Source organism: Drosophila guanche, unplaced genomic scaffold (genome assembly GCF_900245975.1).
Source record: "Drosophila guanche unplaced genomic scaffold, DGUA_6, whole genome shotgun sequence".
Classification (NCBI taxonomy): domain Eukaryota; kingdom Metazoa; phylum Arthropoda; class Insecta; order Diptera; family Drosophilidae; genus Drosophila; species Drosophila guanche.
The window spans coordinates 2,831,422-2,856,922 of NW_022995754.1; the positions used below are offsets into that span (position 1 = coordinate 2,831,422).

Below are 25,501 nucleotides of genomic sequence, written 5' to 3' on the forward strand. Positions count from 1 at the left end.
AGCCGCACGCAGTGTTGCTTTGAAACCGATAGGCAAAATAGAGGTGGAGAACTATCGATAGTGGCAAATGGCAGGCAAGAAATGTATTAAAATGTCAAATGTCAAAAAATCAAAATAATAAGCACTGGCATTTACTAATTGTGCAGTGGTTGATAAATTAATTAAATTGCACTGCTCATTAAAGAACCGCTCATTGAAATATATATCAACTCGCTGGTGTCGCAGCCGCTGTACTTTGCAACACTGGCCATTGCATGCGAGTTCTGCAGCTCGCCCGACTTCTTTCCACTTTCGACGGGTAGGTTTTTGCAGACGGAAGGTGAAAAGATTTTCTGCATAGAAAATTGCAAATTTGAACATCTACAACCGTGTGTGCTGCACCAGAGACATTTGAAAATAATCAGGCACAATAGTGCTCCAACGCAGGCACGTATTGCAATTGTGGATAGACAGTTTTTAGCCGCAAATTCGGTGCTGGAACTGGAAAGTAATTGCGTGCTTGCCAACGTCGAAGGCAGTGGGAGCAGGAAAGGTTGAAAACGTCGAGAAATCGTTGCCGTCGCGCTCGCTATAATTGTTTGCTTTTGCCCGATATTCGTGGAAATATAGATACGCGCGCTGTTGGCAAACATTTATATATACACACAGCCTTTTTATTTTCTCGGAAAGTTTGGAGTCTTAGTTTGATCATTTCGGAACGCGAGTGTCGGTGACTAAAGTTGAGTAAAATGAGTGGAGGATTGCCGGAGTTGGGCTCGAAAATCAGCCTGATTTCAAAGGCGGACATCAGGTATGAGGGCCGCTTGTACACGGTGGATCCGCAGGAGTGCACCATTGCTCTTTCCAGTGGTAAGTATTGCACCAATCTCACATTCTGTTAATTCCATCATTTTTTTCTTATAATGGCCATAATCTGCTCTGAAATCGTTTGCAAAAAACGGTTCTTTCTAAAGTAGTGGGCGAGGAGCGAAAAGAAAATGGTTTCCTTCGAGTTCCTCTTTCTTTTTCTCACTTTTTTCGTTATGTATGGTTTTGTTAGTTTTTACAGTAATTTCCTGCCCTTACCGTCGCTCAGAGAGTGTTGTACTTATTACTCTGGACTCTCTCTCTCTCTCTCTCTCGCTGGCGCGCTCTCACTTATGCTTTTTGTTTGTCATGTTGGCGGCAGCAGCACTTTACTGGCCTGGCGCTCAGATGCTGTCGCCTGCACAGAAAAACGAAACGAAACGGCTGTTTGGCCTCTTTTCTTCTCGCCTGTTGTTGTACAGTGTTGCTTTTGCATTTTACATGAGAGCGAGCTTGCACATACACACGCATAAATCCATATGCAATCTTGGTGGCGAACCGAACTTTGTTTGCAAAAACAATTTCAATGTGTACATGTACGTACACATATGTATGCATGCATGTGGGCCTGTATGTTTCCATTCCTTCGCCGAACATTTTGGCGCCAGTTAACGGGACTCCCGCAGCTCCCGTTATTAATGTCAGTGACACTGCACTCAATGCACTGGGATAAAGCAGAACATGAAAGCATACACACACATACGCATACAATGCAATAGCATGCGTTCTTATGCTCCCCTCTTGTTGAGGTTAAATAGGAAATAATGAGGTTTAACTTTAACCTTAAACAAACTTGGGACTTTCATTTATGTATGCATACTTTCCCTTTTGTTTAGTGCGATCCTTTGGCACAGAGGATCGGGACACACAGTTCCAGATAGCGCCGCAGTCGCAGATCTACGACTACATTCTATTCCGGGGCTCGGACATTAAGGATATTCGCGTCGTGAACAATCATACGCTGCCGCACCACAATGATCCGGCGATTATGCAAGCGCAGCTGCAGAATGGCCCACCCCAAGTCATGCCTCAGCACTTTCCCATGCCGAATTCCATGAACGCACCGCCTCAACAGCAGCAGCAGCAACATGGCGCCCCGTCCATGGGCGGATCCAGCGGGGGTCCAGCTCCCGGTGGCCAAGGCGGCAGCTATGGCAACGGCAATCCATTCGGCAACCTGGGTGCTCCCAATCTAGGAATGGGCAACTCTGGTGGCGGCTCTTTGGCGCCCGGTGCTGGAGCACCAGGCGGAGGACCCTTCATGCACATCGGCGGCAATCAACAACAGCAGCAGCCAAAGCCCCAGCAGCAGCAGAAGCAATCAAGTAAGTGATTAGTTTTTAATGATAGAAATTCCTTCTTAGCTTCCATTTCTGGTAAAATAATGCATCAACATATACCCTACCCACCTGCCCTCAGCTCAAGATTTGATTTTTAAGGATAAATGGGGAATTCAGATGCTGAATACCTTTAAGCAGTTTTTCAGTAATGTTTACACTTCAACTAATACACACTGCCTGCACATGTTCTCGTCTTGGTCGTCTATATGTGAAGTTTCTGTTTTAGACATGCTTGCCGGCGCCTCACGATCGACGACGCCCATCAGCCTGATTGTCAGCCCAACGGCGGAGCTGACCCAGCAGCAGCAGTTGCATCAGCAGCAGCAGAGCGTCGCCCAGGGTATGCGGGATGGTATGGCGCGCGATGCTGGTCATAAGCGTCAGAACCATCAGCAACAGCAGCAGCAGTCCCAGCAGCAGCAGCGTGGTGGACCCAACAATATGCAGCCCCAGCAGCAGCAGCAACAGCAGCAGAGGAACAGCAACGACTTTTACCACCAGCAGCGGGATCGTCGCGATTCTGGCCGGCAAATGGACAACAACTACAGCAACAATTACAATAACAATCAACGCAACCGCGGAGGCGGCAACGGCATGCAGCAGCAACAGCGCGGAGGCGGTGGTGCTGGCGGTGCAGGAGGCAACGGAAATGGTGGCCAAAACGCGTGGAATATGCATCGCGGCGGTCCACAGAACGCCAACAACATGAACAATATGTCTCGCAATCGCGGCATGGGCTCCCGAGGTCCAATGCGACCCAATCAGGTATGGATACAGCTGCCCTCTACCCTCCCAAATAGGCATGGGAATAACATTTCTTGCTCGTTTAGGGTTATCGTCCGAATTCGGCCAACCAGAACAAGCCTCGAAACAAGATCAAGTTTGAGGGTGACTTTGATTTCGAGCAGGCCAACAATAAATTCGAAGAGCTGCGCACACAGCTGGCCAAGCTCAAGGTGGCCGATGAGGCAGCCAACAAGTCGGCAACAGCCGCCACTGATCCAACAGCAGCAGCAGCAACGGCAGCAACAGCAACAACAGTTGCTCCCACCACTGAACCACAGGTACGGATGCTGCTGCGCTTCTCGTATAACTTGTGGGTTAATCCATAATTTTCGCTTAGTTGAATGGTGAGACCGATAAGAAGGATGATTCTGGCAATGAGACCGGCGCTGGTGAGCATGAGCCCGAGGATGAGGATGTTCACGTGGGCTACGACAAGACCAAGTCATTCTTTGATAACATCTCTTGCGAAGCTGCACAGGATCGCAAGGGCAAGAAGAATGATTGGCGCCAGGAGCGCAAATTGAATACGGAGACATTTGGCGTTGGATCCACACGCCGCGGCAGGTAAGTGCCAGCACAACGGCGTCATTTGTGCATGTTGCTCACTGTACTATCTTTTCTTTCCTGCTAAACTGTAGCTATCGCGGACGCAACCATTACTACAACAATAACAATGGTATGGGCGGAGGTGCTGGTGCTGGTAGCGGCATGAATTCGGGCTATGGCGGTGCGCCCGGCTATAATAGGAACAACTATCGCATGGGTGGTGGCGGCAACTACCGGAACCGCAGCAACAATCGAAACAACAACGGCAACCGGGGCCAGCAGCAGCAGCAGCTAAATCCCATTCCCAATGGCAACGTGAGTGCAGCCGCAGCGATCAAGGCAGCCAACAATGCAGCAGCAGCAGCAGCTGGAGGCGCTGGTGCCAACAATGTGGATGCCACTGCAACAGCCGCAGCGACGAAGTCAGCAGCGTCCCTCATGCCAGAGCAAAAGCAACAAGTGGCGGCAGTCTGTAAGTGATTGAATCTTATAAGGCATCTGCAAGAAACAATTGGAAATATGAATTTCTCCCTTTTTCCGCAGCACAATAATGTCGCAAATCGCAAGAACAGTGGGCGTCGTCCACTTTAAACACGAAAAACGAAAGCAGCAACTATCCTACTCATTGAAAAGGCTACAAACAAAAACAAGCAAAAACTATTCGAAAGCAAAATCCCAATCAAGCGACCGACCGATCATTGACACACACAAAAACACACAGGCTCTTATTATCAGGAATATCGAGATACGGATCTAACGGCATAAATATATATTGTATAATTTTACTTAGTGTTAAAGAACTCTTCACACGTCGTCCTGCGCGCACCACCTGCAGCACATTGCGCGATCTAATGCTTGGAATTAATGATTAAGAGGCGTGAAGGGAAGAGAAGAGAAGTGCAAACCGGCCATCTGTTAGGTTTTTTGTGTAAATGGCAGGTTGTGTAACGTATCCCCTCCCCTTAACCTAAACCCCATTTTAGCCAAGCGGAGCAACAGGAGAGAAAAAGAGGATCAGGATAACAAAGCGCATGCACACACACCTCCGTATAATTTAGTAATAGATGTGAAAAATATATTTAGGCTTAAGGTAATGAAAGGATCTGCAAAACGAAACACAAACAAGCAAACAAACACACACACAAACAAACAAAAAACTAATTAGAAGAAGAAAAGAATAAAACTCCGAGTCGAAATAATGAAATTAATGGAAAAAGAGAGATACGCGTAATCCATGGAATTCCCAGCTAAAATAAAAGCAAAAGTTCACATTTGGATAAACATACAAAGGAGAGAAATGAGAAAACATAGATCATAAAACAAAACCAAAACCCTTAAAAAACTTTGATTGTAATTCTGTATTCTTTGTGGGGCGTAAAACAGCGACAGACTTGGAAACGTTTTACCTAGCATTTAATCCTATGATTTAAGAACATTTTAAAGATGAAGTGAAAAATAAACAAAAATCAGCAATGCGTATTGTAAATTGTATTAAAAAACACAAAAGATCACAGCACAATTTTCGAAATGCTGGCAGCAGCATTTCTTTTTGTTCAATAATTTCAAAAAGTTGAAACATAAACAGAAACGATTCGATACGTAGGATCTCGGGTTGCAAGCGTGCATGTGGAATTTATGTAACTTACAACAAAACAATCTTTAGTAGTGGGTTGGTTCTGGGCGTAGCAGGCAAGGCCTTTGTGATTTTACTGCAGCGAGAAAGAACAATTTCAAATTTGCGTTTTGCATTGCGATCATGATACAATAATAAATAAAAGGTATGCCTGTCCCCGAAAAGTGAAAACAGATATTTATATTTGTACCAAAATGCAGCACAAAATTGTTTCCGAATAAGTGGTCTGATGGAGGGACAGGCTAGCTACACACACAACACAACAGCCACACACATTTCAATATTAATGTATTCATAAAAATTATGTATGTAATTGAAACTAATATTATGTATATCTCTCCTCCTACTATCCACATATGCTCACCCCCTGATTAGCTCCTACATATTATGTATATATACAGTTTAAATATGCAAATTAACGAGTTAGCCCTCAGATATACCATACAGAAATACATAATACTTAGTACGTTTCGCAAGTGACATCAAAATTGTAAAGACTACACTACCTTATTGAACCTTAAAATTACTTAAAGCATTTGATAAACTTGTAATAGAAATAAATGAATTCAACAATAAGTAACTGCAGTTAACACTTTTCATTGTACTATTGGCATCCTCATACGTACGTGCATAAATATTTATTCACTCCATATCTGATATCTGTTTTCCATAAATGCCTTTGCAAGTTGCCTGCCACGTGTCGCTGCGCCTGCGCATCAACATTAAACATATTCAATACATAATAATAAACGAAAACACACAAAAAAACACTTGGATGTGCATTAGCCTTTGTACAATGACCTCTCGAATTCATACCCCCCAATAAAACTCCACGCCCATGCCCCACTCCCACGTAATATTAAATATATAAACTATAATTTTATAAATGATAATAACATTATTGATCAAATGTTTATTAAAACCAAACGAAAACAAAGAAATCCTAAATATAAAAGCATGCAAACAATGAATGTAGGAAATTAAATGAGAATTAATAAAAATGAAAAAAAGACAAAAAGCACACGAAACAAAGTCCAAATTATTTGTGGAGTAAAGAAAAACAAAGTGAAAATAAGCTAAAACACACCAAATAACCGATCCGTAATTGCTGATATTGGTAGGCGTGGAAACCAGCCAAAAACTTCAAAGAAATATTAAAACTATTTACGCAAAAAGGTTAGTTAGCTTTAGTACTACTTTAAGAGCACAAACGGAATAAGTGGTAGACAAAGGTTGGTACATGGAACTATAATTATAAACGAAAACACATTCGAGTTACAAAGGAGTATTGGTATAAAGATTCTAATGGAACAAATGGGAACTATCAAGTCAGGGCTTTAGCTAACTCCCCTGATACCCAAAAGTACATGCTAATATTTTCCTAATATGTAGTTCGATTAAGTTTGAAATGTTTATTTTTATTTGGAATAACTAAATTAATGATACAAGCAACCTTGGATTTTATAATTTGTTCAATAATTCACATGTTTTCTTTTCTGCGGGTAAACCTAGAATAAATAGATGAAATAATGAATTATACTGTTTATATAGTTATATATATATATATATATGTATGTATATATGTATCATCTGATCTAAATCACTCATATATCATTTGTCCCACAGTCCCAGTTCGCGCATTTTTGTTTGAAAATAACGCTCTAAGGAGTTTGCACAGCGATAGTACTCGGTGTCAGGGGAGTTATAGAAGCGACAGTTAGAGAAAATGCGCGCCATATCCGCCATAAACAGGCGACGTGTTTGATAGTATCCCTTCTTTAGACGTTCGCCCATGGTCTTCAGGTCCATCGGGTACTTGATGTGGTCGTAGTAGTCGGGCACTTCGGCAGCTGTTACTGGCCGCAAAAAGGGCCATGCCGTGGTATGCTGACGCACGGACTGCAGCACCGAAGCGAATGATGTGGCCAGTTTTTCCGGATCCGATGATTCCTCCAAGGGACGGGCCGATCGTGCGGGGCGCATTTGTGGCTTCCAGCCGATTTCCATGAGGCCGGGTATAGACTCAACCGGTATGGAGCGAACACCCTCCTTGAAGCAAGTTAAACCAGTTCGAACTTTCTGCACTTCATTGTGTCGCTGCGCAATGAGCTCTTTAAGAATTTCGCTTTGATTTCTTATCACTAAAACGTGCAGAAAATAAGTAAAATTCAAGTGCAAACAATTCCATTTACTTACCGGCTATAAATTGCGTATTGACAATGGTTGGATGCAGCTCGCAGTGCATCAATGTGGCGCTGTCGTATTCTTTTATGTAACCCGCATAGACGGGACGTGCGAGTTTAATGTCCTTGGAGAAACCTTGCTTCTTAAAGTATCCAATGGCATCGCAATCGGCAAATGTGAGCAGATGCTTAATGCCACGCTGAATGCTGTAATCCTTCAGGTGGTTCATCAAATGTGTGCCGTAGCCCTTGACCTGCTCAGCCATGGTGACGGCGCAGAAGACAATCTCTGTGAAACCCTGCGATGGAAATGGCCGGAAGCAAATGCCGCCAATTGGCTGACTCTCCTTGATCAGGGCAAGTGTCTTGTGCTTTGTGTCAAACACCAGTTGGCTGATGTACTCGCGGGGCATTTCGGGAAGCTGGTAGGCAAAGACAAGCTGCAGGCCAAGCAGCCACAGGACAGTCTGTTTATCCACGGGCTTTGTTAGGGAGTTGCCCACCACATGGAACTCAATGGCGCGCTTCTGCTCCTCGGCCTTGACGTTCTCATCCCGTGAGACATTCACCGGAAAGAGAATTTCCGCCTTGTTTGTTGTCTTCGACTCGGAGACCGATTTCATGGCACGCATAACCACATCTGTAGGAAGATCATCCAAGTTCTCACTGGCAGAAAAGGGTCAGCATTGGGACAACTAGAAAAAGATGAAGGCAACAAACCTGATGGGACGCTCGATCGTTTCCTTTTTGGGTCTCTTGTGAAGTGGTTCCCCCACGCTTGAGCGTTTATTGCCGCCAATGGCAGCTGCACCGCCACCTGGAGCTGGTGCTGCCGACGCTTCCTGATTGCGCTTACGTTGCTGGATGACAAATGAATTGGGTGGACGGTAATTGGGATCCCAGATGGGTGAGTCATCCTTCATTAGCTCTGCCCGCAGCGCCTCCAGGAACTTTGGCATTTGCGTTATGATCGATCGCTTGTCTTCGGGAAAGCGATCACGCTCTGAAATGCACTTCTTCTTTAGCTGCTGCGACATGTACTGGAACACGGTGCGTAGCAGGGTGCGTCCAAAGACCAGCGAGGTCTCAAACTGGCGCAGGGAATTGCAAAAGGCAGGAACATGACAGAAGACGAGCCAACGGGTGTAGTTAATCTTGTAGTTGGAAGCATCCTCATGGGTTAGGTCGCCGCGCCTCGTCGACGGCGACTCGAAATTGTAGTGGTTGAGAAAGTTTAAGAACGTCTTCGCCACCTCAGTCATAGTTTGAAGCTCAGTCGGGTTAAGGTGCTGGTACTTGTAGAAGACCAGCGACAAGACTGCCTTTGTGATGCAGGGCGTCTCGAATGGGGGATCACCCAGGGGGCCACGAATGACAGCTTGCTGACGCGTCAGTACGCACTGACGGAGCAGGCGGAAGAGGTACAAGTATACCTTCTTGGTATCCTCATCCTCCACCCGCTGCATGGACATGAAAAGATTTTCCATATCAATAATCGCACCCAGCAGCTCGTCCATGCTGGAGCTGGAAATATTATCCAAGTGGGCGATGTGCGTACGCAGCGAATGGCGGCAGCTGGAGTTGCGACACTCCTCGTTGAATTCGGGACAGTAGGACGACTCCACATCACGATGCCTGTTCTCCTGCGGGGTCTTCCATCCAGTGCAACGGCAGCCTTCAGCCTGGCAGGCCGAGTACATCGACAGCTTCGCCAGCTTCTGGGGCACGGGCAGGTTGAATACCTTTTGCTTGCGCTGCTGGATGCGCTGCAAGCTGTTCTGGCGGGTGCCCTCTTGTGCGGGCGTTCCCGTACCGCCGCTTACCCCAGCGCTTCCATTGTTGTTGCTGCTTTGCCCCTGGTTCGCCGAAGATGCTGCGCCATTCGCAGACTGCTGCTGCTGCTGCGCCGCAGCATTCCCACTGTTGCTCCCATCAATTGGTTGACTTTTTAGCGTTACTGAGGGACCACCAGACATTCCACTTGCGTCCTCCTAGCTTTGTCCAGAAAATTGCAATTGAATGTTTTATTTCACAAGCTGTGAAAATTATTACGAGCAGTGTGACCGCGGATATACCGCAATATACCAATTTTTTTTTTAATATACCATAAATATGCTGAAGAAAGTCATATTGCTCGATTTTGATATTCTTTTTAATATTACCAGCTAGTTTGGACTTTCTGCGCTGTAATTATAATTTTATACAATTTATTAATCAATTTGCTACAAGATTGTCTAGTTTTAAGAAAACTGTTTTGTTGGGTATGCTTTTAAATAGAAGTTCAAACTAAGAAGGTCAACGAACACATCCATTATTTTACATTTTACCTGCACGGTAATGCAATCAGCTTACCAGCTGACTTGTTCAATCGTGTTCTATCACGGCCTGCTAATCATATGCAATCTTAATGGCCTTAGTGATGAAGAAAACAACTTAAATTCCTAGTAATTTCAAAGCTTGTGAAATTATCAACAAGAGTCGGTATTTTGTATATTCCCCGGGCTATTTTGACGTCTAAATAGAATGTAAGCTTTATTTTTGGATACCTTTGAGGAATTTAAATCGTGTTAAACCTCATTTTAAAATAACTTAACCTATGTTCAAAATAAGAGCTCTTTCCCGCCCAATATCGATAGGAATAATTAGCAGAAAATGTGTACCGTGTAGATACAATGTAAAAAAGCGACTTGTTTGTTGACCTTCTTTGTTTAAACCTCATTTTATAGGCAACCCAACCTTGAAGAAAATTGATTCATCAGTCGGATAAAAGTATATGCTTAGCGCTGAGAGTCCTAGTTAGCTCGTACCACGAGCTCAAACATCAAAGTTGAGGAATATGATTTACCTCGGTATATGTACGGTATGTTTTGAAAATGTAAAGCTAAATTTGAGTATATTTCGGCAGGTCCGATGGTATATTTTATGGTTCTAACTGTATGTATATATGTGTATATATAACATATTAACGCGCTGGCGACGTAGGTCGCATATTTATCAAATAAACTGGAGAACGGCGAGCGAACGGCATTCGCAGCTAGCTTAAGCTTAATTGACCAGGAATTTGTTTATAATGTTGGTTGCGACATAGAGTTATTTGTGCAAAAACGGTTGAGCAGTGGGTAAGAAACCAATCAGAACCTTTGCCACGAGAATGGTAACGCGTGAGTGTGGGTGCGTGCGGACGACTAGGTGTGCGTGTGTATGTGTGGAGTCTTGGACAGCAGCTGGTGTGGCGCGGCAGACCCAACCACAACAACAAAAGCTTTGTGTAACCGGGTTCCCACCTAAAACAACAACAGGAATTGCAACGCGGAAATATGCAACCAAAAAAAGCAACAGCAGAAACAACAACGAGAAGATGCAATGTGGTACGAGTTTTGTGGGCCTTTCGTGCAGATATTACCAGTTTTGCAAATGCCACACAAAATTTCGAGTTCGAGTTTTCCCAGCTGCCACAGCAACAACAGCACAACAATCTTGCAGATTTTCCGCATTGCAGTTGCGCCGACGCCGGCGTCGACTGCATGGGGGCCGCCTAACACCGTTTCTTGTGCTTGTGCATGCAATACGCGTTTAATAAACAATTAATCGCCATGCAATAAACAACGGACAGTGAAGCAACGCGCACCAGTAACAGCAACAGCATAGATATATGAATATTAAATATTACATTACTTCGCTTCGGTCATGTTACGGTGTTGCATAATCATTTACAAGCCGAGCTTCGGTTTTTGAGAGCTTGCGTGCTTCTTGACGGGTCTTCTTTTGTGCCCGAAACAACCTGTTAGCGGTTGGGGCTTGCTCTCTTCCCCTCTTTTGAGTGTGTTTGCCTCACGAAAGTAGTATTAACGAGTGTGCAAAGTTGTGTGAGTGAGTGTGCCAGAATATTTCGTAAAGTGAATTCAGTTTTTGCAGAGAAAGAGCTATCTCTCGCTCCCACATGCATGAAATCAGTGCTGATCCGTTGCTCTCCGTTCTACTCTCTTTAATAGTGTGCTGCTCTTTCCACCTGTGGGCAATTATCGCCGCTATCTCATCCATCAAACATGTGAGAACTACAAACACCAGTACGATCTATTCACATTCTCGGTGGGGCAAGGGCCGCAGCGACGCACAGTACTGTGTTTTCGCAATCAGCTCCTTGATCCACACGGATTTGACGCGTGAGTAGACTTTTTGTGGCAAACGGCGCAGAGCAGTGAACTTGAAACTAAGAAATATAATAAATTGACAGACGAAAGCAGCAGCTGAATCAGCCAATCAAAAGTTGGAGGAGCAACGGGTATAACGGCAAAAGCAGCAACAGCATCAGCGGTAGTAGCGCCAACAGGAGAAGTACCGTAACTGAGCCCTGTAAAATGGGCGTGAAGAAGCATATCAGCGACACACCTTGTAAGTACCGCTACATCAATTTTAGGTGGATGCCATTTTCGGGTATGCATTTAGCAAGCTGCCAAAATGTTTGCAAATACACAAGAAAATACGAATTAAATACCTAGCGTAGGCGAAACAAAGAAAGCAACAGAAAAATTAATCATTCTGACGCTATGACGACGCAGGGTATACCCTTTAACTTGTCGAGCACAGCGGTTAATAAAATGTACTAGATAATATCAATAATTAATCACTCAAATTACTTATAGAAATATGTTCGTTAGCTTTAGTTCCCGTCTAAATAGTTTGCTTGGTTGCCCAACAAAACAATGCTACTTTTCCTCCAGCTAGGGTATACCAATTAAATATTTAACTAAAAATAAACAAATGCCAGCCAAACAACGTCGACGGCGACGCAGTGCGAAGGCAGCGCAGCGGGTCACGCAGCTCATTCAAGGTCGCCCTCTCTCAAGTGGATTTTTGGTGCTGTTGCATCATTAGCAGAAAGACGCTCGCTCAGCTGAGCGGCTGGTTGCGCACGCTCACTTGTTGCCGTTGCTCTCCCTCTCCTCTTCCTCGCTCGCTTGCTCTAGTGTTGACATTCACGAAGCTGAGCGCACAGATAGAGAGAGGGAAAATTGGGTCAGCATTGGTGGATTTAGTTTTTAATTTATTGTATGCCAAATTCGTTGCTTCACCTTTGGGTTTTTATGATTTTTTGTTTTGCCAACTCTTCTGCTTTCCTCACTCATCCTCTGAATGTATCTTATCTCTCTTTCTATCTTCACTGATCCTCTCTTCTCTGTTGCAGTAAGCAAATCAAACTCTGTGGACTTGTATAGACCGCCAGCGCTCAGGAAGAACAGCAGCAGCGAAGAGACAGCTGCATCAAACGAAACGCCAGCAGAGACAGCTGTATTAACAGCAATATCGAATTCCACTTCCAAAGACTCACCGAGCAGGTAGATATCTCACAGTCAAACCTTTTTGTTACTTGGATCATTATATCGAAGTCTCACTGTACATTTGACGAAATTCTTTTGTATACACTAATCGATTACCCTTCATTTTATTTCCTCTGTTTTGGCTTGCTGCTTTGCAGAGAGCAACAGTCCACTCGTCGTGAACGCCGCCCCGACCGTGCTGTATATGTGCCAAGGGCACGACGCAGCCAAACTACACCACCGACAAGCAGCAGCTCAGCGACAGCGTCAGCAGCAGCAACTACAACGGCAACGACGCCAAGCGCATTGCCAGTTGAAGCAGCGCCGCCAGTTGCAGAAGCAAAAGTAAACCCGTCCAAACCAGACGACGGCAACGGTCAGCAAAAACTCACGAAAAAACCCAAGTCGCATCGGGAGCGTAAGGAACGCAGCAAGAAATTGATATCGTCAACGGAAAAAACCACGCAAACAGAGTCGTCGGAGACTGCTACGGTGCTTGTGATAGCAGGCAGCGAGGGGACTGAGGCGAGAACTGAAAACGAAACGAACCAAGACAGCACCGGCAACAGTGATAAAGAGGTGAGTGTTGCAAGAATGGAGTAGAAGTCTCAGCTAACAATTGAAAACACGCAGATCATGAGCAGCGGCCACCGTACAAAGACCGGGAGTGGCTACAAGACCAACAGCAATGGAAAACAGCAACCGCCGCCATTGCGAATCGAGGATGTGGCGGCATCCAGGACCAGCAATGCAGAGGAAGCTGCCAAATGTGATAATGATGTGCGCGAGCTGCAGCGAGCCTCGAAGGTAAGTGAATCCATGAGTAAAATTAGAGCACCTCTTATAGTATGTTATCTCTCGCTTTGTACAGGAAATCAATCGCAGCAATCGACGCATCATGAAACAAACCTTCGTGTCGGATGTGCTGGAGATACCCGAGAAGATCGATTTGGCACCCAAGCTGGCGGCCAATCGGGCAACAGCTACAGCAAAACCACCTGGCGACAGCACCACCGAAGATGATGATGAGGAGGAAGAGGATGACTGGGAGAATATGTTCGATGAGAGCGGCGACTGCCTGGATCCGAAAATTCTCCAAGAACTGAACGATTCTGTGGGCAAGTGCAAAATAGAGCTGCCCAAGATGGACTACACCGTGAGTAGAGTAGAGAAAAATCTATGCCGGAATCGATTTCGATGCTAAAACGTAATTTCTTTTGACCCCCGTCAGGTGTTCCATATCAAACAGTCCCTGCTTAACGAAGAGGAGTTCCCGCACGTGCTGGAGGTGTCCAATTTTCCGGTGGAATTCAAAACGCCCGACCTACTCATGCTCTTCTCCCAGTACAAAGGCAGTGGATTTGATATCAAATGGGTGGACGATACCCACGCTTTGGCTGTGTTTAGCAGTTCCCGCATTGGTGCGTACTCGCAATCCATTCAAAATTCGGTGTATCTAACAATCCATTCATTCTTTGCACAGCTGCTGAGGTGTTGACAATGGGACATCCGTTTGTGAAATTAAAGCCACTGGGCGAGGCCACACTCGAATCGCGACTGAAGGCCAAGAAGGCTGGAGCAGTCTCACTGCAACCATATCGCCAGCGTCCGGAAACCTGCACGGCCTTGGCCCGACGTCTAGTATCCGGGGCCTTGGGTGTAAAACTGGCCACTGCGCCGGAGGAGCGTGAGAACGAGAGGCGTGTTCTACGTGAAGCCAAAGGTGGGTTTCCACATTAACAATAGACCGCCGAGTGCAGTTCTCATTGAATCGGTGTTTCTTTTATTGCAGAACGTAAACTTTTAGCTGCAAAACAGCGTGACGAGGTCTGGGAGAGCTAGGCCTGGGTGCTGTAAAGCACATTGCATTTTTTCTCACATGCGCAACGCATGCCCCAATCAGAAATAAGAGTAACAAACACTTCAAAGCCAGCAAGCATCCAACCAACAACACCAACCATAACTCCCACAAAAAGTTTCTCAATCAAAAGCTAGCAATATTAGAGAGTAATTTCGACATGCTCAGCTATAATGTACTTTAAATTGTCGCTTTTTGTGCAATTAATGCAAATATTTGCTCAATTTTTTGTAGTTTTAGTGTGTGTGCCCATAATGCATGATAAATCTATCGACTAGATCGTAAGAGAGATACATATATTATTATATATTTATTGGTCGTAGCAAGTAACAAATGCATAGACACGTGTGGCGCTGTTTCAACTCCAGGCGCAGCAATTTATATAAATATATTTTAATAAAGTTTATAAATCGTAAGTAAAATAAAAAACAATTCAATTATTTTATTTGCAATTAATCACTATTTTGGTGCCGTTACATACGAATGCACGTGTCGAATATACTCCTCTACTGGGTACGAAACCACAAGCATCGACAGTGTTGTAAAACGCCGCGAACCAGAAGCAGCAACAAGCCGGCATTCAGTAGATCGGAATATTAAATTATAATATTTAAACAGGAAACAACTGCGTGTGGTGTGTGAGTTTATTGTCAAACAAAAGTATTATTACAGAATATATAATGTACTGATAAACAGGAAGAGTGAGTGTAGCAGTTACATGGATATGTTCGCTTTCGTTGCGGCTGAGACTTTGTTTCATTCAAGTACACACACACTGACAACCATAAAATATATTGCCATCCCATTGGATTGATAAGCATTGAATTGTGCTTATCATTACGGAAGCAGTACGTACCAACAACAAGTGAACGGGTTGGCTTTTGGCTCTCCCGAAGAAGAACTAGACCTTATTGAAAGAGAAATACATCGAAATTTTGACTGCGTGGCTGCCAACTGTTTGGCTGTGTATGTGTGTGGGTGTATATGTGCGAACGGTTTGTGGGTATTTGCCAGCGGGAAGGGGCGTCGCGTGCTTGGTTAATGGTAAAATCAACCGAAACTAATCAAGCATACGTACGCGTATTTCATTTCAGAGAAGTTTGCGAGCGAGTGCAACATGTACAAGTACCTGGCCGTCCTACTGCTGGCCGCTGCTGTCGTTCAGGCCGCCAAGCCTGAGGATGGCGAATCCTGCTACTCCTTCGCCGGTGGCTCTGTGTATCCCGCAGAGGAGCCAAAGGGTGATCATCAGCTGCAGTACACCAAGGCAGTCAGTAAGTGGTGGAAGCTTCAATGGTTATTTTCATATTTCATTATTTTCTCTTCCCTCACAACAGTTTCGAAGCCAGCTCCTGCTTTCGAGGGCACTGCTGTGGTGAACAAGGAGATTGTGAAGCTATCGCTCTCCCAGTACCTGGGCAAATACGTAGTCCTGCTCTTCTATCCATTGGATTTGTAAGTAGAACACAGCTAGAACCCATTTGATATGCAAACCTCACCGATTTGTGTTCCCTCCCCCAGCACTTTTGTGTGTCCCACGGAAATCATTGCCTTCTCGGATCGCATTGCGGAGTTCCGCAAGATCAAGACCGAGGTGATTGCGGCCAGCGTGGACTCTCACTTCACTCACCTCGCCTGGATCAACACGCCACGTAAGGAGGGCGGCCTGGGCGACGTTAAGATTCCGCTGCTGTCCGATTTGACGCACAAAATTAGCAAGGACTATGGCGTCTATCTGGAGTCGAGTGGTCATGCGTTGCGCGGTCTCTTTATAATTGATCAGGCGGGCGTGCTTCGTCAGATCACAATGAACGATCTGCCCGTGGGCCGCTCGGTGGATGAGACCATACGACTGGTGCAGGCTTTCCAGTACACCGATACCCACGGCGAGGTTTGTCCAGCTGGTTGGCGACCAGGCGCCGATACGGTAAGCGTACATAAACTTCTCTTAGACATCTGATTGACTGTGGGGTTCTCTTTTCTTTGCAGATTGTGCCCAATCCAGAGGAGAAGACCAAGTACTTTGCTAAGAATAATTGAGTGTAGATCAACGTTCAAGATCTCTTCATTCCTTCCAACCATGCCCGAGCCCAGTTACATTCCGAATGTTCACGACTGACCACCGCAATCATCGAACAATAGACAGTCCCACACCTGCCCAAGCGTCTCGCGAGTCCTCTGTACATATGGCAACGGCTCAGCCCGCGTTTTGTTCTTTTGTATAAAACATATTTTGTTTATTTTACAGATTCATACAGCATAACTGAGAGATAAATAAAATGATGAAGTACATAAGTTATATGCAATAAGTAATAATGTGTGTGTGCGTGTGTGTGTGTCGAAATTATAAACTTTACAAAAATGTCATATATCTGGGGGTATAGCCAGAGTTATTCTCTGTTAACAATTCGATTTCCATTTGATTCTTATAAAAATATTCGTTAATATTCAATTCGTGTTGTTTGTGTGTCAGGTTAACCATTTAGTTAGGTACACAATTGTTGCTGTTATTAAGTAGATATTCCTGCTATGCTCCAATAATATATTATACAATATATATATAAATAGAGGGCAACCGTGGAGGGGTACAACTAGGACGTCATAAGGCACTGGATCTCATATTTTTGTTCGTGTGTTTGTTTCAGTGTGTGTTTTGTGCGATTTAAATGCCAACGGCAGCGACGACTCATCGGCAATGTGCGCGAAAGATTTAACATATTCCATTTCAAAGAAAGAGGAGAGATTCCAAAGATTTCCGGTTGGGGGAGATTCCAAGTTGTTGAAAGAATTGCACTGTTCGAATTCTCAGAAAATGCGGTTGGCTTTGCGTTTAAGTAAAGTGTAAATAAGATAAAAAAACCCTAAATGCTATGACGATGCAACGCGTCTAAACCACTAAGCAGTCGGCAAATATTATGTGTGTGTGTGTGAAGGCTTATTGCTCGTAGTAAACCACATCCTAAAATGAACAAAAAGGACAAAATAAAGATAAGAATTAACCAAAAGTTATCCTTGCCTCACTTACAATCAAAAAGAGTGCTGCGAAGATGAGCGCCTTCATGCGCACATCCAGATTCAGGGGGAACGTGACGCTAAAGTAGTCCGCATCGGTGAACAGCTCTCGGCCCAGGCCCGACCATTGCTTGCTTATCTTGCCGATCTCCTCGTTATTGGCGCTCAATACCTACGCAGTAAAAATTACAATAATTATTAAGGCGTAAGATATTTTATGTTCAGCATTAATCGGGCATTCGCACAGGCACACAGACACTAAACACACCCACACTGCTGCAGTAAATATCTGAATTAATTGAGTCTCTCTCGCTCGCGTACTGTCAGGCATGTCGCTATGACGTCACAATGGCCCTGACGGCAGTGTCTGCAGCCCGATATGTACATGTATATACCGAACTATATATAGTGTGTGCCTGTGTGCGTGTGTATAACCACTTGTTGGTTGGGCGGCATACACTAACCTTGAAATTGGTATCACTGAAACATTTGCAGGGGCAGACGGGGCCCTCGATTTGCAGGACAATATCGCCAAACGAGTTCTTAATGTTGAATTTTGGTCGTAGGAAAGTGCAGACCTGTTCCACTGTTCCAATAACCTGTCCCGGCGGCGCCGATACCTCCACAGCGTTCAGGCAGTCGGGAAAGCAGCAGAGCACATCGCAGCGAAACGGACGGTTCAGGTGCAGCACCTCGTTCTGAAAGTTGTCCAGTATTTTCATCTCAAAGGGTCTCGATCGGCCCAGCATGTTGCGGGTGCAGCAGTCACTCTCCTCGTACGCAAAATAAACATTCTGGCCCAGCGAATTCTTAATCTTGAAGCGGTTCTTCGTCTCGAAGCCGGTGAGCAGCTCTAGCTTTTCGATTTTCTGCGACACCAGCAATTGATCCAACGCCGTCAGATATTCGAGTCCTTGGGGACAGTTGGGCATGCCCACGGGTATTGACATCCAGTTCTCTGTAATGTGACATAGTATTCTTGATTAGCCATACGCATTAGACACTAGCATCAATTGCCAAAAACAGAAAAGCAACATTTTTTTGCTAGCACACGCCCAAACACACAAACGAACAGCACAAATCTTTGTATGTATTGTGGCCATACGCATAGTTCATGGGAAGGAAATAACGATATGCACGCACCAGGTCCACTTGGTATCCTGACAGCATCTGCAGACGTGGGCTGTCGCACCACAGTATCATCCTGAGGCACATCCTGGGGCACCTCCTTATACTCTTTCATTTGCATCATATTTTTGCTGTTGTCGGCTATCAAACAATTTTTTGAGAATTCGAGCCAGTGTGACCATTAACTTATGGATAAAGTATGCCGCCTCACCCTCAGAGTCTGATTTACTATCGTCCACTATCGATGGTGCCCATTATCGATAGTACTCCACCTGTATTAGTGATTAGGTGATTTCATGGGTATTGACGATGTTTATGTGCACGCTATCGATACTAGTAGAGCAGTTGCAAGATGTGTGACGTAGAGAGGGTATCCATGTGCGGACGTTTAGTCCTGGCGGGTGGTTGTGGGGACGGTGACCTTTGAACTGAACGGGTTCTTACTTCTTTCTAGATAAAACTTGATGATATCCAAGTATTACTCTGTGGCATTGGCCAGCAACTATTACCTCCTGCTTGTACGGGTAATCGCTAGGATCATCCCACACCTGAGCATGCCAAGATTCTCGAGGATATGTGCCTGACCTTGGGCCATGCCATCAACGCCTTTGACTTGCTCCATCATCAAGTAGGAACGTAGAGTCCAAATGACACATATATAGAAATTACTTCAGCCAGAATCAGTTATCAGCTATCAAGTCTACGCCTTTCTCCACAGTATTTTGTTGATAAGAAGGAAAGACTCATCGCTTCACTTGGAAGCCAAGAAGGTAACTCACTCACACCTGCGCACACAGCACACCCATAAATGGAAGTTACTTCTGTTTTCGATCAGTTATCAATGGCAGAGAACGTGACTCTTTTTCTATGGATTAAGTACCCGATTTTGGGTTTTTTGTTTATTGTTCAGAGGGGAGGGGTTTACAATATAGACACTTAACGATTTTCTTTCTTTTTTTGTGGGAGGAGTCACTTGGTTTGGTTATTTGTAAATAGTATAACTTTTTTTTGTTTGTTTTTGGGTGTTCACAAGAGTTGCAATTGCAGTTTTTATTACATAACTTGATGTTGTTTTGGCGCGCTAAAAGTAAAGCTTAAAATGTAATCATAAATTGTGGTTTATTTGTTTTGTATCAAACAATTAAATCTTAAACGAAATACTTAATAAAAAAGATCGCATGAAACAATGTGTGTGTGTGTGGGGGTTGTATATGTGTGGGGTATGTGTGTGAGCGGGTGTCGGATCGCGACCAGGGATACCTGCAGTCTCACACACACGATACCAACGCCAGCTCAACGGCAGCCAAATTAGGATACGATATACAAACTGTAAATGGAATAAAGGTGCACCCTGGGATTAGTGTTATTATTCCCACACTGTAGGACAATACTCACTTATTAATCAACTCATCGAACGCAATTTGAGCCCGCTCTCGAAATGATTTTACGTCGATTGACAGCATCTCCCCACGTTTACTTGTTGTTGATGGACAAGCGCTCGACGCTGGCCAGTAGCTCGTCGGCCGTTTGGGAGACAACCTGCTCCTGATCGTCGCTGGTGCTTAGGTTCTGCAATCGCTTCTCGAGGGCCGAGAGGTCCTCCAACTCGCGCTGCTGCTTCACCATGTAGCGCAAGATCAGCGTTGTCAGCATGCACATGTCCTCGAGGATCTTGGCATGCTCAGGTGTGGGATGATCGTAGCGATTGCGCAGCAGTCGCAGCCTTGCCTCGGCCAGCTCCAGCGGCGATTTGTGGCTGCGGTCGTACATGTGCACACTGGCCCCGCCCTGCAACAGGACGCCCACCACCACATTGAAGTTGTTCGAACTGGCCGAGATGACGGCCAGATGGAGGGGCGTGTTGCCCAGGGAGTCGACCACATTGGGATTGGCGCCGTATTTGAGCAGCTGCTCGACAATCGGTATGTAGCCCCGGCAGGCGGCCAAGTGCAGCGGACTCCGATTGTACTCGTCGGCGGCATTCGGATTGGCCCCCGCCTCCAGCAGGCGGTTGAGCCACTCAACGTTGCAGGTGGAAGCGGCGGTGCGCAGTCGTCGCCCGTTCGACTGGGCCAATATGTTGTTGTAGCTGCAGTACGTCTTCAGGCGCTGCATTCGCGGGCGCATCTTGAAGCTCTTACTGCTTGAGGGGAGGGTGCTCGGGTGTATCAGGCTCGGCAGATAGTCGGAGTTGGCGTTCAGCGGTAGTGGGGGCAAGTGTGGCAGCGCAAAGTGCTCCCCTCGGTCTCTGCTCAGCTGGAATGCGTTCGGATTGAGGTTGGGCCACTCGCCGTGTGTGTTTGGCGATGATGTGGGTGTGGGCGGCATCACTGGCGGCGGAGTTATCATAATGCCCTTTGAGGCTGTGGGCATGCTCATGGGCATGGGCATGGGCATTTCGACCTCCTCGCGGGCCGTCTCCACGCCGGAGGAGTCACTGTTGGTGGCCGCGGCCATTTCCGATCTGTGTGCGTCCGTTGCGTTGCCGTGCGTCACAATTGTTGCGTTTGTTAACCGAATATTTTCTGCTTTTGCACGCGCCTGATTATTTTTCTGTCTGTATTGTTTGTATTTTTCTCTATTTTTTTCCTGTTTACATTTTGCCCACTATCGATACAAGTATCGATGTGTCATCCGAAGAGTTCGCGTGTATTTCATATCGATGGACACGTAGGTGTCGCCAGCCCTGGTTAGTTGTTTTTCTCTGCGAGGGTAGGCATGGACGCATACCCTGTACTTATATATACTTGGCACATGTATTACTAAATAATCACATCATCTAAGGTATCACACACAGAAACTCCCAAGTTCTGGCAGTCCGCTGTTGGCTAGTCTGAGTCAGCAAACCAGTTTAAACACTTAAAAAGTTGTATTTAAAATTCGTGCTCAATTACATATGAATTTACAAATAAAGCGCCACGGAATGTTTTCCCATCAAAGTACTTTGCAGCTCACAATTCAATTGGAGCAGATGATGATAGAGGGTAATGCGTGGAGATGTACATACAGTAAACGGGCAATAATACAAAAGTAAAAGGTTTCGAAACTAATTTAAATAAAAACACATTTCCACTTGGATTCTACCAATAACACAACATTCAAAGCGTATTTTGTTGGGCTAGTCCTGGAGTTAAAGCCTCGTCGATGAAGCGAAACCAACGGAATCAGCATTATTGTACCGTTACTTGTCCAGAACAGTGTTGGGTAAGACAACACACAAGTTCTTTGGTTGGGCGGGCGGAGTGTTTGGTGAGTGTGTGTTAATGTATGGGGATGTGAGATGTGGGGCGTGGATTTAGACCGCGAACTAGTGCTAGAACGCAAAAAAGGGACTCGAAACATGCATACATTACAATACAATACACAGAGAGAACAGTGGAAACAGTTTGGAAACACATATCTAGCCATCTCTAGAGGTGGGACTGTGCGGTCTAAATCCGTCTTGCGCGCTATTTCAGGAAGTTAATCATCTCAATGATCTTGTTGCGGTTGGCGTGCATGTAGGCCTTGGTGTGCCACAGCATGTTGATCAGCTTCTGGTCATCCTTCTCATCCATGGCAATGTCCTCGCTCAGCTGTGGATTGAACCGGAAGTAGGGTATGCCAATGGTACTGCACCAGGCGCGGGCACGATCCACCACACGTCCATCGGAGCAGGTGGCTTGGTCCACAAGTAGATTGCCTAAACGAATGAATTTCCGCTTGAAAACCGAATCAAATCAGTGGAAGATCTCTCCTTACCAATTGTGGATATTCCATAGGCCAGCTTGGCGGTGTCCCAAATGCTCTCCGGCCGGAACACATCGATGTCTTTGAGCTCGGTGACGGGTATGTGGCCGGTGCCGAGTGAAACCACCGCAGAAACGGGTATGGCCTCCGCCTCACGGCCCGAGCTGCGCAACGCCATGTTGTATTCGTGTATTTCGGTCATGGCATCCAGCGTGGGATTGTTGGCAATGAGACCGCCATCCAGGAAGCGTCCGAAAGCGCGGAAATACGATGGAGCAGCGCCAGTAGCGCGCGCCGCGCGCCACACCAGCTGCTCGTGCGGCGGAGGCGGTGGAATGCGACGATTGGCTGGGGATGGAAGTGGGAATATATATTTCTGATTGACAAAAATCCTTTGGATTCTACTCACTTATGGATGTGACTATGCCCAGGATATCGCTGGCACTGGTATAGTTGCGGAAGAGATGCAAATCGACGGGCTTGCGGTCCGCCATCACACCGGTGACCATAATCTTTGGATGCTTGATGTCTGTCATAACATTGAACTCGCCGAGATTATCCTTAAGGATGGTCTCGAAGTATTCACTGGCGTAGGGCCGAGAGCCCACGAAGCACTGCTCCTTCATGCGCAGATAGAGGCCCATGCACTGGCGCATTGTCTTGCCACAGCCCAGACCCAGCGCAAGAATGCCGCCCGTGCTCGTGCCGGCAATCCAGTCGAACATGTGTATGATGGGTGTGCGCGAGAGCTTCTCGATTTCGAGCAGCATTTGTACCAACACCAGGCCACGTATGCCGCCGCCATCCAGGCAGAGTAGACGTCCGCGTCCATAGGGTTTATCGCCCACCTCCGCAGCAATGGGCGACGTCGGTGATGGCAGCTGCTCCGGGCTGGAGGCTGGTGTGGCCGCTTTGTTGGCCAAACTGCCCGATGATGCGTCTTTCTTCAGCTCGTCGGCATTTACTTTGGTCGTGAACATGCCCAGCAGAGCGTCCATGATGCTCTGACCCTTAAGTTCCTTCTCCGTATCGACCACCACGGGCACCCTGAAGAGTGGAATAATAAGAATTATGCGAGCTGCACATTAAAGTTCCATTTACGCGAAGACTTACTGTGGTGGCGGCATCTGTTTTTCCATCAATCCATTGGCTGCTGCGCCCAGGAAATTGCCAACCATTTGACGGCTGGTGGTGGCCAGCATATTCTCGATATGTTCACGCTGCTCCACCGATTCGGGCGCCTCTGGCGGTATGCCGTTGTACGTGCCCTTGGCATTGCAGCCGGGCGGACACTTGGAGCCAGTTTCGGTGCAGCGTTTAGCGCCCACCGAATGGAGGATGTAGAGTATCTCGTCCTCCTTGTTGCCACTCGCATCGTTGCCCACCATGTGCCGTGGGGTTTTGCCATCCTTATTCTTCAGATTGATGTCGCAGCCAAACACCACCAGACACTGGACAATCGGCACCAGCTTCTTCTCGATGGCAATGTGCAGCGCCGAGTTGCCCTCTTTGTCGAGCACATCGATGTCTGCATCATGGGCGAGCAGCGTGACGACGCACTCGAAGCGATTTCTGGCCACCATCACGTGCAGGGCCGTGCGACCATCAAAGTTGGTGGAGTTGACGTCGCAGCCCTCCATGATGAGGGCGTGGAGGGTTTCGCGTGAGGAGCACCAGTGCAGCGGTGTGCCGCCATACTTCATGTCCTGTGTGTAGAGCTTGCTGGCGTTGGTGCGCAAAAACGATGCCACTGAGGTGGGTGTCGATGTCTTGTGCAGCTTGGTAATGTTTTTGGCATTCAAATTAACATCGGCGCCGGCCAGCAGCAGCGCCTTCACACACTCCGGCTTGTCCGTGACGCAGGCCACATGCAGCGGCGTGTACCCATCCGAATTGAGGTGATTGAGGTTCACGGTGCTCTTGTCAGTGAGGAGCTGTGGGCAGATTTTTGTTGAAGTGATGGCAACGATTGGGTTGGCTGCTGCTACTCACATTGATGATCTCCTTGGTGGTGCTGGCTCCGTAGTGGAACACCGAATTGCTGTTGATGTCCAAGTGCTCCAATTTGCTCAGCGGCAGCAATGCCTTGACCATTTCCATGTGACCCTGCTTGATGGCCAGCTGAAAGGGCGACACGAGGGAGGTGTGATCGGCCGTGTCCACGCACTGTAGCACTTTGGGATTGCTAATGTATTCGACCAGATTGAAGTAGGCCACCAGATGGGCGAGTGTCCACGAGGGATTCTCCGTAAGTACATCGCAGGTCTTCTGCAGGCCATTGACATTGTAGAACTAGGAAGCAAATGACAGAAAAATCAATTAAAATCGAAGCATCTTGCAGTGGAAAATCCTCCTCCCACCTCCTTGACTATGCTGACAAACATTGGCAGACGTTGATAGAATGCATAGTACTTCTCCTCGGCCTCCTGCTGCTGCGGCGAGCGGTACAGACTGAAGGACGAGGTGTTCGAGTCCGAGGTGGGACGCTGCAGCACAATCTCGTAAACGGGTCGCTTGTCGCTGCTGTTGTAGGGCGGCGCAAAGAGCATCATGGCATCATCGCGATGCAGCACCTGGAGCGTGCCCAGGGATTCGCTTTTTATTTCCAAAACCTTGTTCGGCGGCTGATCACCGCCCAGCAGGCGCTGAAGAACTGTTGCAAAAGATAGTTTAAGATTAGTTAAGGGAAAGATTTAGAGAGGAGTTAGACAATCCACAAGCTACACAATCATTCAAGCTACACACGATCTAGAGACAATGAAAGTGAACATTTAATGGGCGCCAAAATACCAAAGCCGGAGGCAATCGCTCCAAAGGCCATCCACGACATGGTTCTAGAATTTCCTCTGAGTCACTCTCGGATGCTGCTTGAACTTTGAATCTGTTCGCTTGTGTGAGCGATTGTGCTTGTAGATTATTTTGAATGTGATTGTGAATGCGATGAACCTGACATGACAGAGAGATATTTGGCCAATTGTTAGTTTACATGTGTGCAAATGCGGGGGGGGGGGGGGGGGGGGGGGGGTGGTGTTGGGGTTTGTGGGCCAAGAAATCAATAATAGAACAGCCGACGACCCCTCGTCAGTTGTCTCACAGCAGCGTCAGGCCATCAAGCATCAGGC

At 46.4% G+C, this 25,501-nt stretch overlaps 8 protein-coding genes across 13 annotated transcripts in view; 3 read left to right on the forward strand and 5 right to left on the reverse strand.

Moving 5' to 3' along the window:
- LOC117589346 (bumetanide-sensitive sodium-(potassium)-chloride cotransporter) overlaps positions 1-25,501 on the reverse strand; it is a 213,839-nt gene that overhangs the window by 122,529 nt on the left and 65,809 nt on the right. The gene's annotated exons all lie outside the window — the stretch shown is intronic.
- Positions 265-4,991, forward strand: LOC117589359 (protein LSM14 homolog B). Of its 4 annotated transcripts, none has more exons than XM_034281252.1 (7): positions 266-849; positions 1,683-2,171; positions 2,401-2,951; positions 3,017-3,250; positions 3,310-3,536; positions 3,611-3,990; positions 4,062-4,991. In XM_034281252.1, the coding sequence occupies exons 1-7, from the start codon at positions 729-731 to the stop codon at positions 4,067-4,069; spliced, it is 2,010 nt and encodes a 669-aa protein (XP_034137143.1). In that variant the 5' UTR covers positions 266-728; the 3' UTR covers positions 4,070-4,991. The 4 variants fall into 4 exon arrangements, with proteins under 4 accessions (XP_034137146.1, XP_034137143.1, XP_034137145.1 ...); XM_034281254.1 differs by having other exon boundaries at positions 2,413-2,951; XM_034281255.1 differs by lacking the exon at positions 4,062-4,991 and having other exon boundaries at positions 265-849; positions 2,413-2,951; positions 3,611-3,998.
- Positions 6,741-9,396, reverse strand: LOC117589354 (histone acetyltransferase KAT2A). Its single transcript, XM_034281240.1, has 3 exons — positions 8,055-9,396; positions 7,348-8,000; positions 6,741-7,292 (listed from the first exon to the last, which is right to left on the reverse strand). Exons 1-3 carry the CDS (start codon positions 9,308-9,310, stop codon positions 6,763-6,765), a joined length of 2,439 nt encoding a protein of 812 aa, XP_034137131.1. The 5' UTR covers positions 9,311-9,396; the 3' UTR covers positions 6,741-6,762.
- Positions 10,323-14,734, forward strand: LOC117589367 (coiled-coil domain-containing protein R3HCC1L). 2 transcript variants are annotated; one of them, XM_034281276.1, is made up of 10 exons: positions 10,323-10,453; positions 11,327-11,497; positions 11,569-11,726; positions 12,520-12,670; positions 12,811-13,231; positions 13,286-13,459; positions 13,524-13,808; positions 13,884-14,073; positions 14,136-14,375; positions 14,445-14,734. In XM_034281276.1, exons 3-10 carry the CDS (start codon positions 11,693-11,695, stop codon positions 14,492-14,494), a joined length of 1,545 nt encoding a protein of 514 aa, XP_034137167.1. In that variant the 5' UTR covers positions 10,323-10,453; positions 11,327-11,497; positions 11,569-11,692; the 3' UTR covers positions 14,495-14,734. The 2 variants fall into 2 exon arrangements, with proteins under 2 accessions (XP_034137167.1, XP_034137165.1); XM_034281274.1 differs by lacking the exon at positions 10,323-10,453 and having other exon boundaries at positions 12,520-12,666; positions 12,807-13,231.
- LOC117589382 (peroxiredoxin-2) lies at positions 15,605-16,802 on the forward strand. The gene is made up of 4 exons (XM_034281296.1): positions 15,605-15,784; positions 15,848-15,965; positions 16,032-16,437; positions 16,500-16,802. The coding sequence occupies exons 1-4, from the start codon at positions 15,628-15,630 to the stop codon at positions 16,548-16,550; spliced, it is 732 nt and encodes a 243-aa protein (XP_034137187.1). The 5' UTR covers positions 15,605-15,627; the 3' UTR covers positions 16,551-16,802.
- On the reverse strand, positions 16,730-18,823 carry LOC117589379 (phospholipid scramblase 1). Its single transcript, XM_034281293.1, has 4 exons — positions 18,666-18,823; positions 17,987-18,480; positions 17,536-17,694; positions 16,730-17,469 (listed from the first exon to the last, which is right to left on the reverse strand). The coding sequence occupies exons 1-4, from the start codon at positions 18,772-18,774 to the stop codon at positions 17,446-17,448; spliced, it is 786 nt and encodes a 261-aa protein (XP_034137184.1). The 5' UTR covers positions 18,775-18,823; the 3' UTR covers positions 16,730-17,445.
- Positions 19,667-21,245, reverse strand: LOC117589377 (ankyrin repeat domain-containing protein 54). The gene is made up of 2 exons (XM_034281289.1): positions 20,046-21,245; positions 19,667-19,977 (listed from the first exon to the last, which is right to left on the reverse strand). Exon 1 carries the CDS (start codon positions 21,105-21,107, stop codon positions 20,124-20,126), a length of 984 nt encoding a protein of 327 aa, XP_034137180.1. The 5' UTR covers positions 21,108-21,245; the 3' UTR covers positions 19,667-19,977; positions 20,046-20,123.
- Positions 21,501-25,501, reverse strand: part of LOC117589353 (85/88 kDa calcium-independent phospholipase A2) — a 5,145-nt gene continuing 1,144 nt past the window's right edge. The window contains exons 2-8 of one of the 2 annotated variants that reach the window (XM_034281238.1): positions 25,170-25,325; positions 24,740-25,032; positions 24,372-24,671; positions 23,493-24,313; positions 22,789-23,426; positions 22,392-22,727; positions 21,501-22,332 (exon numbers count right to left, since the gene is read on the reverse strand). In XM_034281238.1, the coding sequence (XP_034137129.1) occupies positions 22,100-22,332; positions 22,392-22,727; positions 22,789-23,426; positions 23,493-24,313; positions 24,372-24,671; positions 24,740-25,032; positions 25,170-25,209 (2,661 nt within the window). In that variant the 5' untranslated portion in view covers positions 25,210-25,325 and the 3' untranslated portion in view covers positions 21,501-22,099. The remainder of the gene's footprint in view (positions 22,333-22,391; positions 22,728-22,788; positions 23,427-23,492; positions 24,314-24,371; positions 24,672-24,739; positions 25,033-25,169; positions 25,326-25,501) is intronic. The other variant, XM_034281239.1, reaches the window with a different exon arrangement.

Coding starts and splice junctions, on each gene's coding strand:
- LOC117589359 (XM_034281252.1), top strand. CDS start 729: ATGAGTGGAGGATTGCCGGAGTTGGGCTCGAAAATCAGCCTGATTTCA. Junction 2,172..2,400: donor GCAGCAGCAGAAGCAATCAA/GTAAGTGATTAG, acceptor CTATATGTGAAG/TTTCTGTTTTAGACATGCTT. Junction 2,952..3,016: donor GTCCAATGCGACCCAATCAG/GTATGGATACAG, acceptor TTGCTCGTTTAG/GGTTATCGTCCGAATTCGGC.
- LOC117589354 (XM_034281240.1), bottom strand. CDS start 9,310: ATGTCTGGTGGTCCCTCAGTAACGCTAAAAAGTCAACCAATTGATGGG. Junction 8,001..8,054: donor ACGATCGAGCGTCCCATCAG/GTTTGTTGCCTT, acceptor CTTTTCTGCCAG/TGAGAACTTGGATGATCTTC. Junction 7,293..7,347: donor CAATACGCAATTTATAGCCG/GTAAGTAAATGG, acceptor TGCACGTTTTAG/TGATAAGAAATCAAAGCGAA.
- LOC117589367 (XM_034281276.1), top strand. CDS start 11,693: ATGGGCGTGAAGAAGCATATCAGCGACACACCTT. Junction 13,232..13,285: donor CCGGCAACAGTGATAAAGAG/GTGAGTGTTGCA, acceptor GAAAACACGCAG/ATCATGAGCAGCGGCCACCG. Junction 14,074..14,135: donor GTTTAGCAGTTCCCGCATTG/GTGCGTACTCGC, acceptor TTCTTTGCACAG/CTGCTGAGGTGTTGACAATG.
- LOC117589382 (XM_034281296.1), top strand. CDS start 15,628: ATGTACAAGTACCTGGCCGTCCTACTGCTGGCCGCTGCTGTCGTTCAG. Junction 15,785..15,847: donor GCAGTACACCAAGGCAGTCA/GTAAGTGGTGGA, acceptor CCCTCACAACAG/TTTCGAAGCCAGCTCCTGCT. Junction 15,966..16,031: donor CTCTTCTATCCATTGGATTT/GTAAGTAGAACA, acceptor TCCCTCCCCCAG/CACTTTTGTGTGTCCCACGG.
- LOC117589379 (XM_034281293.1), bottom strand. CDS start 18,774: ATGATGCAAATGAAAGAGTATAAGGAGGTGCCCCAGGATGTGCCTCAG. Junction 17,695..17,986: donor TCAGTGATACCAATTTCAAG/GTTAGTGTATGC, acceptor TTTACTGCGTAG/GTATTGAGCGCCAATAACGA. Junction 17,470..17,535: donor TCGCAGCACTCTTTTTGATT/GTAAGTGAGGCA, acceptor TGTTCATTTTAG/GATGTGGTTTACTACGAGCA.
- LOC117589377 (XM_034281289.1), bottom strand. CDS start 21,107: ATGGCCGCGGCCACCAACAGTGACTCCTCCGGCGTGGAGACGGCCCGC.